The 14,671-nt window shown below is 39.1% G+C and overlaps 1 protein-coding gene across 1 annotated transcript; it reads right to left on the bottom strand.

The window, feature by feature from the left end:
• Positions 1–810: 810 nt before the first annotated feature.
• On the bottom strand, positions 811–14,090 carry LOC124926481 (ATP-dependent DNA helicase Q-like SIM). The gene is made up of 16 exons (XM_047466712.1): positions 13,881–14,090; positions 13,049–13,639; positions 12,756–12,975; positions 12,561–12,671; positions 12,233–12,422; positions 11,411–11,729; positions 10,913–11,127; positions 10,679–10,735; positions 10,430–10,510; positions 9,574–9,637; positions 9,272–9,371; positions 9,104–9,184; positions 2,773–2,860; positions 2,346–2,462; positions 1,999–2,091; positions 811–1,356 (listed from the first exon to the last, which is right to left on the bottom strand). Exons 2-16 carry the CDS (start codon positions 13,629–13,631, stop codon positions 1,054–1,056), a joined length of 2,622 nt encoding a protein of 873 aa, XP_047322668.1. The 5' UTR covers positions 13,632–13,639; positions 13,881–14,090; the 3' UTR covers positions 811–1,053.
• Between the last annotated feature and the right edge of the window lie 581 nt (positions 14,091–14,671).

Raw genomic sequence — 14,671 nt, 5'->3', positions numbered from 1 at the left:
ACATTTTATTATTTAAAGAAAATTTGAAAAGTAATAATTTTATTTTTGGGGGAATATTAAAAATAAAGTTGAAATGAAGTATAGACAATTTTTTTTTTTATGTATTTAAGATGATGTATTTGAAAGGTCACAATTTTTTAATAAAAAACATTTTATTTTATTATTAATATAAACATGTATCGGGTTTGGGTTTCGCACGTTCCCCATTCCCGACTTCAAACCCGATCGGGTACTTTTTTCCTTCCCATGCTCAACCCCGAACCTAATTTAAAATACTCGAACCCGACTACCGGGTATCTACGGGTACCCATTACCATCCTACACCTCATCTGTTTTTAGGGGAAAAGGCAATGCAAGAGGAAGAACACCTAAATTTAGGTAAGCAATAAATAAACCATTTTCCTTTCACAAAGTGGAGAGATAAAGCAGTTCACTCTTTTTTTTATCACTTTTCCTCCCACATCTCAAAGATATTTCTTATGTACACAACTACTAATGCTACTTTGGTTTCAAAAGATGCATCAGACTATCATGGAAGACTAAACCCATTGAAGCAAAACAAAATGTCTTCCAGCCAAACATTTGACCAAAAGATTCATCATCTCAGCCTGTATATATGCATAATTTAATGTAGGCTGATGTAATTGTCGTTTATTCAAATGGGATTTTTCATGGGAAATAGTACTCAGTTTTAGATTAAATTATAAATTATTAAATTTATGTTGACTTTCTAACACTGGATATGTACCAAAAAACTTTATATGATCTGTTCAAAGATTATTGATACACAAGTCAAAGAGACATGTGATAAGGTAGAAGAGGGATTTGTATATTTAAAATAAAGGAACAAACAGGCTAAAAGTTAATTACCACTCTATTTGCTGTCTTACGTAGAAGATTCTTTTCTTGTCAACCCACTAAAGAAACCAACTCTGTTAAGCAACTTACTCAAAACATCATGAAAAAATTGTCTGCATTTTGTTTTCCTACTTTTCACCCAGTAAGAATATGCCATATGCCAAAAAGAAATCAATTTATTTGGCAGATTAATGATCATCTTCGTTTAGAGAGTGAAGTTAACCTCCTCAGTATCTTTGAATCTGGGCGGTGACTGCTTGATTTCCTCTTCTTTTTCTTCCTCCCAACTCTATTATTCCTTGTTAGTCTTTGCCGACGAATCTCAGGATCAGCCCATCCTTTTCCCCATTCTGAGAAACTTGAGTATGGCTTAGGGTTTTCCATTGATAGCAGCATATCTGCTTCAGGATAAACATAGGAGGGCTGCTCCATCTTATTTTGTTGCAACCATTCCAACCCCAGTTTTGTTGGCTCTGGATATTTTATCTGAACATGGACCTGTACAATAGGATAGGGTGCATAGCTCAAATCAATTGAATTCAAATGAAGCATAAAAACTCCTAGAGAAAGGAATGAAAAGTGAATAGAGTTGACCACTTATAAATGTATTGGAACTACCCTTTTGGAAACACTTTTCATTTTTTGTTTCTGGAAGCGGATGCAGATACGTCGATTAAAAAATTTATTGGTTGTAACCGGATTTTGATACGAAAACAAAAATTACAACTGTTTCCAAATGATATATTAGAAAATAGTACAAGGGTAATATTGTAATTGGTAGAATATGTAGAAGAATGCTATGGATCTGATTTCTCTCATCTCTTAAAGGCTTAGGCCATTTTCTTGTCATCACACGCTTCTTCTACAAATCTTAGATCTGGTACATTACAGAGTTCCAGTTCTGAATATAGCAAATCGAAGAAACCCTTTAAGAGCTAGGCAACAAGGTTTTATGTTGACAAATTTAATTAAGCCTAAGATAATTTGTATCAGTTCAATCACATTGTGTTTTGTTGCAAACCCATAAATAATACTCAGAAATATTAACCACCAGTCTACCAATAACTTTTTTATGAAGAACATATTGTTTTTAAAGTAATCAAATTAAAAATGACTATAATCATCCATTGAAGACCATACCATCTCATCTCCCTCCTTGATAAATCCTTTATCTTCTAAAATTCGAGCAAGACCTTGCCACCAGAGGTTATCACTAGCTGTAAACTTCTGAAACTGCACCAAGAAACCATCATTTGAGAAGTATCTTATATAACACTATTAATTTCTCCGAATTTGGCTAGATGCGCCCAGGCTTATCAACATGAAGTGTTTCATAGTCAAACATTGGCAAGTAAAAGTAGAAAAACCAAATAATCATCCAAGAACATTATTCTTGAGTATTCATGCTCAAATATGAACTTGCATAAGCCTGTTGCTCACATTTTACTGATGAATATAAAAGATTGCACCCAGATAACAGAAGCTACCTGTTCCCTAATTTTACTAACGAATATCTTGACATCCGGTTTCCTCTTGTATTTGACTGGTTTATGGCTGTCAGAGATGCCATCATCATATACGCCATCCAGAAGGCAGCCTTGTTCCTGAAAAATTCAAGTGATGGTTGTGAATGCTTGTTCTTTCCCTCCATGATAATCAACTTGGAACTTACTTAGTACTAAAGTACAACTGGAGAGTTCATTTCATCTACAAAATCTCTTACTATTTAACCCAACTACTTGTAGCTATAGAGCTTGCTGATAGCAAGTATCACATTTACATGCCATTTTCACATTTTATATTTGCAAGAAGAAGGAATAACTTACAGAAACATCTAGATAAGAGACTGAAGAGTGCCTTATAGTTAGGGAAAACCAAATAAGACCTCAGATGATGGACATGCCCAGTACTTACATAATGTTCAGCAAGAACCTGCATAAAAGCTCCTATATCATCCATTACATTCAGCATTTCAGGTGGACCTTTTGTGCAGACATCACACCTGCATAAACAAAATTATACTCAAATAAAGCACATATCTGAGAAAACAAGTGCCAAAGAGTGAATAAATCATATGTAGCCATTTCACTTGAACCCACAATAACATAGGCTTAAACATTTATAAAGAGAATTCACCTTATCCTTAGATGATTCAGTGAGGAAAATAAATGCATACACATCATATAAACAGATCTCCAATATCAATGACAATAAAAGCCACTCAATCTGAAAATGCATATGTTTTGTTTTGCTTCTTTGATAGGAAATGCAATAAGCTTTGGATGTTTTGGGTTACTCAACTTATTGAGAGAGCAAAACTTGTTCATGTATTTCTAACCCAAAGCTAATTTACACAACTGAGATTTACTAATGGGTCCCTCCTGACTTATTTCTTTCACTAGCTATACTTCGATTGTGTGCAAATATTATGGAGCACATTCAGTTGGACTTCATCATATACCCATATGGAAGTGGTTACTTAACAGGGTCCAATGTTAATGGGTCGGACCGGGCCGGTTAGCCCAATTAGGTAGTGATAGTATAATTAGGTTAATCATCCCGGCCCATTAACATTGAAACCCTAGTATGTAACAGAAAGATAAATTGTTTATTATCTATCTAATAGTAGTATATTGATGTCCCCAAGGGTGTGCAAATGCCTTTTGTCACGGGCTTGGTCTTTTCACCAACGATCCGTGCGGCACTAGTTATGATCTTCGTAAGATTGAATAACTAGTCAGCCTTACTCAAAGTAACACTCGAATAAACACAAGAACTTTAGAGAGAGAAAGTAATGTATTGATAAAAATACTTCGTGATTTACAATGTATTACATCAAGGGTATTTATAGGGCTAATTCTAGCCGTTACATTGATTGTGCACTAATTTAGGGATTCCTTATAAATATCAATCAAGGACATTCCTAATCAAGACATTCCTTTTATATCTCAATTAGCACTAATCAAGGAACTTCCTTCCAGCTTCCTTCCTGTCTAGAATCTTCCTTGGATTGGGCTTAAGAGGGCTTAAGCCTCCTCCTCTTCTTGGGCCAGGAAGAGTGGGCCGTGACATTCTCCCCCACTCAATCTGGCGACGTCCTCGTCGCGTCTTCCTTGTAGGCCTGGATGATGTCTTTGAAGTTCCATAACACTAATTCATTTTCCCAACTTGCCTCGCTCTCTGGTAACCCCTTCCACTTGACGAAATATTCGACGTAACTTGGATGGGTACCCCTTCTTGGTATCGCCCGATGTGCCAGTATCTCTTCGGCTTCTCTTTCGGGTACGATTGTGATTGCTGTGGGAGCTCTCTTTGAATCGTGTCTACTAGGATCTTCTTTATCTTCATGATAAGTTTTAAGTAAACTTACGTGGAATACAGGATGCATCTCCAAATGTGAGGGTAGCTTTAGGCGGTAGGCCACTTTTCCTACTCGCTTCTCTACGAGGAAAGGGCCTTCGTATCGCCTTACAAGCCCCTTGTGGACCTTGGAAAATCGTCTCCCTTGATGGAGGAGGAGTTTTACCATCACTTGGTCTCCTTCTTCGAACTCCAAGTGTCTTCTCTTCGTGTCTGCCCATTTCTTCATTCGTTTGGCGGCTTTGGCAAGGTGAGTTCGTACTATGTCGGCCTCTTCATGCCACCCTTTTGCGAATTTAAAGGCCGTGGGGCTTGGGCCTTTGTAACCCATCGCCAAAGTGTGTGGTGTTAAAGGTTGTTGGCCTGTAGCGATCTCAAAGGGACTCCCGCCAGTTGACTCACTTTTCTGTAGGTTGTATGAAAATTGAGCTATGTCCAACAACTTTGTCCAGTCCTTCTGATTGGCGCTTACATAGTGCCTTAAGAACAACTCAAGCAATGCGTTCACCCTTTCTGTTTGTCCGTCGGTTTGTGGGTGAAAACTAGTTGAGAAGTTGAGTTCGGAACCCATAAGTTTGAACATCTCCATCCAAAATCTTCCAGTGAAGCGAGTATCTCGATCGCTCACAATGGATTTTGGAATGCCCCAATATTTCATCACATGTTTGAAGAACGAGTTGGCAGCATCTTCGGCTGAGAACTTTGTGGTCATGGGAATGAATATTCCGTATTTGCTAAATCGATCCACTACGACCATGATGTTGCTACATCCATCCGACTTTGGTAGGCATGTGATGAAGTCCATGGAAATACTTTCCCAAGGTCTCTCTGGGATTGGCAAAGGCTCCAATAACCCCGGAGTCTTGTGTTGATCCACCTTATCTTGTTGACATACAAGACATGTCTTAACATAGACTTCAATGTCGTCTCTCATTTGGGGCCAATAGTACCCACGTTCCACAAGCGCCAATGTGCGATGAATACCTGGATGCCCAGCCCATCTTGAATCGTGGCACTCCTTCAGGATGGATCTTCTCAATCCTTCCCATTTTGGTACATAGACTCTTTCTCCTTTTGTGACGAGCACTCCATCCCTTAGCCAAAATTGGCGAGTCTTCCCTTTCTTCGCTAATTCCTTTACATTCTTGGCTTGCGGATCGTGCTCAATTCCTTCTTTGATTTGATCTATCAAAGGAAAGTTAGGACTCGTGATGGCAGCTAACTCTGCTCTTCTACTCAAGGCATCAGCTACCAAGTTTGCTTTTCCTGGTTTGTACTCCATAACGAAGTCGAACTCTGCAAGAAAAGCTTGCCACCTTGCTTGTTTTGGGGTCAGCTTCCTCTGTGTGAGGAAGTAACTTGTCGCTACGTTGTCGGTCTTCACGACGAAATTAGACCCGAGCAAGTAGTGTCTCCATGTGCGCAAACAATGGACAACCGCAGTCATTTCCTTTTCTTGAACCGTATACCGACGTTCAGCGTCATTGAGCTTGCGACTCTCATAGGCGACCGGGTGGCCCTCTTGCATCAACACTCCACCAAGGGCAAAATCTGAGGCATCCGTGTGGATCTCGTAAGCCTTGGTGTGATTCGGTAGTACCAATACGGGTTCTTCCATCACTGCATGTTTTAACTTCTCAAACGCTGCACTGCATCTTGTATCCCAGCTCCACGACTTATTCTTTTTTAATAGGTCCGTTAACGGAGCTGTGATGGACGAGTATCCTTTTATGAACTTCCGATAGTAGTTGACAAGTCCAAGGAAAGATCTCAACTCGGTAACTTTCCTTGGTGGCTCCCAATCTTCTATGGCTTTTACTTTGGCCTTATCCATTCGGAGTTGGCCCCTGCCTACGATGTGCCCCAAGAACATCACTTCTGGACTTGCGAATTCACACTTCTCTTTCTTGACAAATAGTTCATTTTCCCTTAGTACCTGGAAAACTTGTTGCAGGTGTTGTAGATGATCCTCCAGTGTTCTGCTATATATCACAATATCGTCTAGGTACACGACAACGAACTTGTCCAAGAAGGGTTGGAATACTCGATTCATCAAGGTACAAAATGTGGCAGGAGCATTTGTTAAACCAAAAGGCATAACTAGAAACTCAAAAGAGCCATACCTCGTAACACATGCGGTTTTGGGCTCGTCTCCTTCCGCTATTCTCACCTGGTAGTATCCCGACCGCAGATCCAACTTTGTGAACCACTTCGCATCACCAAGTTGGTCGAACAAGTCAGCAATCAGTGGGATAGGGTACTTGTTCTTTATTGTCAACTTGTTGAGTGCCCGGTAATCGATGCACATTCGTAGCGACCCATCATGCTTCTTTTGAAAAAGTACTGGTGCTCCATAAGGTGCTTTAGACGGCTTGATATAGCCCGCGTCTAACAACTCTTTCAACTGTCTCCTCAGCTCCTCCAATTCGGGAGGTGCCATGCGGTAGGGGACTGCCGCTGGTGGTTTAGTACCTTCGAGTAACTCTATTTTGTGGTCCACCTCTCTCTTGGGCGGTAGTTTCTTCGGCAACTCAGCGGGCATCACATCTTGAAATTTCTCTAGAACATTCGCGACTTCTAGAGGTGTCTTCTCTTGGGACACAGTTTTCCCATCTTCCTTCAGGCTAACAAGGAATGTTGGGCAGGCCTTCTTCATACCTTTTGATAGTTGCATGGCAGAGAGTTGCATTGCTTCTATCTTGCCTTCCCTTGTTAAGGGTATCATGCAAGTATTGCCGGGTTCCAGAATACACATAGTATTTGCAAAAGGGAGTGGGAAAGCATTTACCTTGTCTAGAAATTCTATGCCGAGGACCATTTTGTGGTCGTCCATGTCGACAATGGAAAAATCGAGGAATCCAGTCCACTCCCCCAAGTTGACCCTTACGTTACGAGCAACGCCGTATGTTGCACTCGGTGCTGAGTTGACCGCTTTAAGCCACCCCTGTTCTTTAGTATAATCGATCCCCAACCTTCCCGCCTCTTTTGCCTCTAGGAAGTTGTTATTTGCTCCCGTGTCTAGCAAAGCTTTAACAATGTGGTTCCCGACTTTAGTTTCTACGAACAATCGTCCTTTCTTCACGGACTTTGGTTCTTCGAACTTGGCTTTAATGGAATTGAGGAGATGTAGTGACCCCAATCGCGCGTCTTCCTGGCGGCGTTCTTGCTCCTCCAGTAATGCGGATAGTTTGTCTTTCGTAGGGCAATCCCTTGCCTTATGGGGTCCTTCACAAAAGAAGCATTTTATTCGGGGTCTCTCCCCACTTTTCTCGTCCTGATCTCTTCCCCCACTGGGTTTGTTGGACTTCGACGAGCCTTCCTTGTTGTGGAAACGATCTCTACTGTTCTTCCCCTTGTCGCTCTTGTCGTGGGTCGACTTTGTATTGTCTTGCCTTCTCATATCAACAAGTGATTCGGCCACTGCAATAGCGGAGCTCAGGTCTTGGACGCCACGCCGTTCTAACTCCAGCTTCGCCCACATTTGTAGCCCATCAGTGAAGGCGAACAGGGCTTCATCGTCTGAGTAGTTAGGGATCTCAAGGAGAGTAGCGATGAACTCCTTGACATACTCCTTGATACCCCCTCTTTGTGAGAGTCGTCGCAACTTGGCCCTTGCTTCTCGAATAGCGTTTTCAGGATAGAACTGTCTCTTGAGTTCCTCCTTGAATTCACCCCAGGTATTGATAGAACACGTACCTTTTTCAATGTCGCTACTCCTTCGCCTCCACCACAGCATCGCGGTGTCTTCCAGGTACGTCGTGGCAGTATCTATCTTTCTCGCCTCTTCTACTAGGCCGAGCGCTTTGAAATACTGGTCCAGACTCCATAGGAAGTTATCGATCTCTTTCGCATTCCTCTCGCCTAAATACGCTTTAGGCCTTGGAACGTCTATCCTTATCGGATTGGGGACTCCTACAGGCGCGCGCCCGCACTCTTGCGCCACCGCCTTCTTGAGTAGCGCCACATCCTGTTCGGTAGCTAGTAACTTAGAAGTCATTACCTCGAGTTTCTCCGTCAAGGTACTGATTTCGCCAAGGAGGGTCTGCTCCACGATCTGAGCTTGCTCTTGACATTTGGACAAGCCTTCATTTAGGGCGCCTTGCATTCCTCCTCGGAGCTCGTCTCTCTCCTTCTCAAGCTCGGCAATGCGTTCCTCTAGGTCCCCGTCATTATCTTGTCCGTACGCCACGGTGAGTTCTACCTTCTCCAACCTGGCGATAATGTCCACGATAGCGTCTCTTGATCTTTCTCTTTCCTTGGTAGGTTTGGTTCCTCCTGCCTGAACTTTGCGAGAGTTCCTACCCTCTTCTCCGGTCCCGTGGGGAAGATTCTCTACTTCGTCCACGACCTTTGAATTTTCTTCCGATCTCCTCGTCATTTCAGCTCTGATACCAATTGTCACGGGCTTGGTCTTTTCACCAACGATCCGTGCGGCACTAGTTATGATCTTCGTAAGATTGAATAACTAGTCAGCCTTACTCAAAGTAACACTCGAATAAACACAAGAACTTTAGAGAGAGAAAGTAATGTATTGATAAAAATACTTCGTGATTTACAATGTATTACATCAAGGGTATTTATAGGGCTAATTCTAGCCGTTACATTGATTGTGCACTAATTTAGGGATTCCTTATAAATATCAATCAAGGACATTCCTAATCAAGACATTCCTTTTATATCTCAATTAGCACTAATCAAGGAACTTCCTTCCAGCTTCCTTCCTGTCTAGAATCTTCCTTGGATTGGGCTTAAGAGGGCTTAAGCCTCCTCCTCTTCTTGGGCCAGGAAGAGTGGGCCGTGACACTTTGCATTCATATATACACAGGTTGAGGTTCCAATAATAGCTACAAGAAAGTGTAGGTTCAAAGAGTGAATGACAACATACACGTGGCACTCTTGATTAAACTCCTCTCCAAAGTATTCTACCAGCAGTTTAGATCTACATATAGAATTTTTCATTCCATATCTGCAAAAAGCAGGAGGATAGTAAGTTAAAATGAAACAGAAAAAAGCTAGGAAATACTGCATCGACATGCATACACACTAGACCAACCTGAAGCACTCAGACAACATTTCATATGCTTTCCTTGTCTGATCTTGACTTCTTTTACTTGGCAAAAGAGTTGGAGTTCTTGATAAATTTGCATACAGAACTGCTTCGAAAAACCAAAGAAGTTAAGAGATGCAGTCTTTGCTAACTCCTAAGAACTGAAATCTAAAAGTATTGTTTTAATGAATTAAATGATCTCCCTCACTTTCTTGAGAAGGACTCAAAGATTCATACTTGATGCAAACATTCAAAAAAATGTGTAAACACCAAATTTGTTTTCTTCATAATAAATAGATTGAACTTACTGCAATCTGCTAATTTTCCATCCCTTCCGGCTCGGCCTGCTTCTTGGTAATATGCTTCCAAGCTCTATCAATGACAAATAGTGGTGAGAATATTGCAAAATCATAAGTCATCATGTAACATAACTGCGGAGGTTGACATGAGAGCTAGATCTATAGTAGCCCCTCTTGCACTGATAGAATATGAGGTCATGCCCATCCCCTCTTCTAGCCTAGTGGCAACAAGAGGTGGATATCCCTCAGGCCTCCATGAGGTTCTGGGTTCGAGCCCGTCAGGCGGCAAGTTCTGCGCCTGGTTAATTGGTTAAGTATGTTTGCGGGCTATGTACTTAACCCTGCGGGGATTAGTCGCACTCCATAGGAGTAGCGGAACCCAGCGTTCTCAAAAAAAAAAAAAAATATGAGGTCATGCCCTTATCAAGTTGTCCCCTGTTACAACCGGACTTCTGGTAGCATTATATCTACTTTTACAGGAATATATTTCTCCTTGCATAATCCTCTTCCTCATTGAAATTAATCTCCTATTTTCCTCCCATGATGCTTTAAGGTTTTTGTATCAGGCAATAGTGGATCTATTTGAAAACACTTTTGATTTTGTATATAGATCTGAATAATATGAGAGGCCAATAAATTTCTGAATTTATGTTAAACTAAATTCAATACCAAACGTGATCCCATCTGGATCCACAGAAAAGGTGTTTGCAAATGAAGATTGTGTTATGCCAGTCAAGAAAACAGAGATGGAAAAAATGGTGCTTGATAAAGACGAGTGGAAACAACATAAACATTCATGAGAATTAAACAGGTGCCTTCTTAAGTATTTCTAGTTGAGCACATCAACAAGGCATAAAAAGTGCACCTGTGGCCAGCCATAGTGAATGATTCTTCGTACATTCGACTTGTCAATCCCCATCCCAAAAGCTATTGTTGATACAACAACCTAGGTGTACCAGAGATTAAGTCAAATCAACTTCTAGAACAATGAATATAAGCATAAGAGAGAAAGATAGGCTGTGATGCAGCTGAAAAGGATGGTAAGTCAGGTCAGGATTTCCTAAAGTAACCTTTAGAAATGCTAGGCATGGATACGAGATTTCAATTGCATTACCTCCAATGTGTTGTCATGAAATTCCGCATGTACTCGTCTAAGGTGTTGCTTGGATAACTGAAAAGTGTAAAATGAAGGGAAAATGGATCACTTAAATTGGGACGTGTATTGTATGAACCACAATCAATAAATCTGCAGTACATCAAAGATTGAAAACCTAACAAAGTGAAGAAGATCCTCTCTAACACTTTAGGTATAGTAAATTAAGGCCCACGGCTCCAAAAAAAGGGATACCTTTGCATTATATGGAGCTGCCTTTAAACCAGATTTACAAAGAAACTTGGAAATGATTACAGTTTCCTTTCTGGTGGGCACATAAATAATTGTTGGTCCAATATGACATTTTTCAAAATCCTCCTCCTCTTTGTTCCGTACACCAAACATTCTTGACAATTCACTGGAATCTAACTTTGGAAGAGGTGGTTGTGCAACAAATTCACTGCAGGGAACTACAAAAAGTATGAGTTAGTAGCGTTCACAAAATGAATGAGCATGTGATCTCCTATTATCATGTATACTCTCTAATTACTTGAATTGATAATACTTGTGATGCACCATATTACCAATAGCTGCTTTATTAATTTATTTATTAATCCATAATCTGCTAAACCAAATCCAATGTCATCCTGCCACAATTTTTATTTGTACTTTAAACTAAATATTTACCAAAAAAACACTAAAACTAATGACTGATGGATAACAAGACTCATACTGCAAGTTTCAAAAGCGTACCATCAAGATCATCTGCACAGTCAAAGATATCATATTCATCTTCAAGAAAATCAACTGTTAATTTTTTCTCAGTTGAAGCAGTTGATCCAGATGCACGCATCAAACATGCTTCATCTTCACTATCAGAACTTGAGTATTCATCTTCATTTACATCACTTTCCAATTCTTTGTCGACAATGACTGAATTTTCATAAAGACCGTGATCTAGATTTTCTGATAGGACTCTCTTTTTGCCAGGGATTGATTTTTGGGTATACATGTCTATCAATTCACGGAAGTCATTTCCATATGAAGATGAAGAAGTCCTGCTATGCCTAACCTGTAGTTTGCAGCACATGACTAGGGAAAGTTATAAATAAATGGAAATTGCATCTGTTAGTGTTGAAATAACTAGAGTAGAACTGGAAGAGGCTGCAAACTCTTGGAACAAGAGAAAATAATCAAACATTCAGTATCAGATATTAGAATCTTATGGTGGATTACAAGATATCCATTGAAATTTTGTGGATGAGAAATAATCAAACCCATCTTGACATCTAGTTTAGGCCTTTCCAGTCAAGTTTTAACCCCTGGCATGAGAATGCAAAAGAGAAGCTTCATCCATGTTTGACAAAAGGATACTTCACATAATTAACCCAATTATGTTAGGATGCAATCAAGCAACAATATTCTTTCAATACCTAATAGTTGTTTCATGATTTAATACATTGTATGCAAATCCTCTTGCAAAGTTAGGTGCACTTAAGAATATCAGAGAAACAGAACACCTGAGAAGAAAATGATACCCAATACACAATATTACAAAGAACAGAAGAAACTCACTGAAAACAGCAGATTGGGCCGAAAAAATGAAGTAATCACAGTCTTCGATTCATTTGACATGCACAAGGATTTGAGAATATCTTCACGAACACGAATGGTTGCAGTGGCTGTCAATGCCATCAACGGGACATCAAATTTTAAGAATTTCAAGTTATCAGCACTGAAGTTCTCTCTCAAAATAGCCAACCTCCTAAATATAAAAAGAGCAATTTGTCAACATATTTTGATGCCCTAAATCTGTATCATGAGAAGAAATTACTTAAAGCTTAATGTAGCATCAATTAATTAGCAGTGCATATGGACGCAGATGTGAATTTAAAATACTCGCCTATAAGCCGGTCGAAAATCATGACCCCATTTGGAAATACAATGAACTTCATCAATTGCAAAAAGCGCAATTCCGCGGCCTTCTGCTAGGCTCTGGAGTGGTTTTATCAATCTGCAACATGATGCACTCGTCTTAACTTGCTTAACATAAGATCCACCTAGAAGTAAAAAGGCACCAGCATTGCAAATATCTAACCTGAGAACTGTCTCTGGACATACATAGATAATTGAGTACATGCCCTTCATAGCTTTCTGTTCAATGCTTTTGTCTGTCTGCCCAGATCCAAGAAAGCATGAAGACACCCCATGCTTTGCTAGTTTTAAGCATTGATCGTGCATCAAGCTTATCAAAGGTGAAATGACCACTACAACCTTCCCTGTTAATAATGCCGGAATCTGAAAACATAACGATTTCCCTGTAAAAGGTAATTGTTATAACTTTCTTGACCATCCAAATCAAACATAATAAGACATAAACATTATAGATACCAGATCCTGTTGCAGCTAGAACAAGACAGTCTTTGTTTGCAACCCAAGCAGCAAGTGCTTCAGTTTGGAAACTTTTCAGAGATGAATAACCAAAGTGCTTGTTTAACAGCCTGTTGACTTCCTGCTCCCAGTTCTTTTGATTTGCTAGTTCATTTGAGCAGTTATATGGAAAGGACATCTTCTCAGTTACCAGATCTGTAGTCATGCATTCAAGAGCTTCATTTGGTCCGTCCTTTAAACCAGATATTGAGACTTCACTTTCAACTTCCTTTCTGCTTCTTTTTGATCTATGCGTTAATCTGTTATGATGCTCCGTAATAGTTGATTGCCTCATTTGATCCGAAAATGAAGATGAACAAGCCCTTTTCCCCTGTGCCTTCTCGTGGGTTGCGTCATGTTCATAACTATTAGAGTTGGATGAATTATTTCTCCTCCCAGAACCATTCAAGATAAAATTGATTGCATCATCCAAAGATGCTCCCACTACTTTTATGGCTTCCATGACATCAGAAAATTCAAATCCCATTTCAATTAACTCCGCAATAATTTGATCGGACGAAGTGTCATTTACATCCATTACCATGTTAAATGCTGCCAACATATGAAACATCCAAGTACGTTAACAGTGGGAAAGGCTCACATGACATCTCACTCTGAATTAGGAACATAATTAACATCAATCATGCTAAAATAATATCATACTCATAGTATTATAAAGCAAAATTGATCAGATTATTGGAAGTTTAAAGAAGTAAACTTTAAGTGGCAACGACGAAAGGGATGTAGCATGGCGTCGTTACATTGAGATACCAAAGAGGAAAATCGATTTTACCTGTTAGACGATTCAAATTTCAAAAGGCAACAGAATCAAGAAGACGAGTCTCGTAAATCGTCTTAGTAGTGCTCTACTACTGGGTTTCTCAAAAATCTCGTGCTAAACAAACCTACTAGCGGCGATGCCCTTGATCGATCCTTTCCTTTGGAGATCTCAGGTTCTAGGATTGAACATCAACCCGCCAAAACTGACCGAACATTTTGAAGATTTTAGAAAATCGCTTGGGTAACCCTAACTTATAGATTACTTGTTAACTAGGTATTTTAATAATTCGTTTGTTTATTTATACAAACCTTAATATTAATGTTCACCAAAAATTATTTCAATTTGTTATGCACATAATAATATTTAATTATTGATAATATATTTTTAATAATAAATTAGTGATGTTTGGAAATACCTAAATATTATTAAATTAGTTAATATATAAATAAAAAAAACAAATAAAAACATTATTCCATCTAAATTTATATCTAATAAATAATTTAAAAAAAAATATTTGTCTAAACCTTGAGTTCCAAACATGGCCATATATTAAATTAAAAACTAATCAATTTTTAATATATAATAATTAAAAAAAAAAATCACATCAAAAAATTGTAGAGAAATGAAAAAGTTCATATTTTATTTGGTCAAATTTTCTATTTATTGGGTGTAATTGGAATATGGGACATCCTTTTCAATTATAATAATTTGGAGAAGTTTTGTTTTAAAATTTTCAAACAAAGTTAATTTATTAATAAATAAATAAAATATTTATATAATTAATTTAACTACAATTTTAACAA

This window comes from Impatiens glandulifera, chromosome 2 (assembly GCF_907164915.1).
Source record: "Impatiens glandulifera chromosome 2, dImpGla2.1, whole genome shotgun sequence".
Taxonomy (NCBI): Eukaryota; Viridiplantae; Streptophyta; class Magnoliopsida; order Ericales; family Balsaminaceae; genus Impatiens; species Impatiens glandulifera.
The sequence above is the reverse complement of the archived record's forward strand: the minus strand, read 5'-3'. Positions and strand labels throughout refer to the sequence as shown.

Bases quoted from the DNA above. Each gene is read 5' to 3' on its own strand.
- LOC124926481 (XM_047466712.1), bottom strand. From the start codon at position 13,631: ATGGTAATGGATGTAAATGACACTTCGTCCGATCAAATTATTGCGGAG. The intron at 11,128-11,410 runs GTACGCTTTTGA...TACTTTTTGTAG, and splicing joins CTGTGCAGATGATCTTGATG to TTCCCTGCAGTGAATTTGTT. The intron at 9,372-9,573 runs GTAAGTTCAATC...TTTTCGAAGCAG, and splicing joins TGGAAAATTAGCAGATTGCA to TTCTGTATGCAAATTTATCA.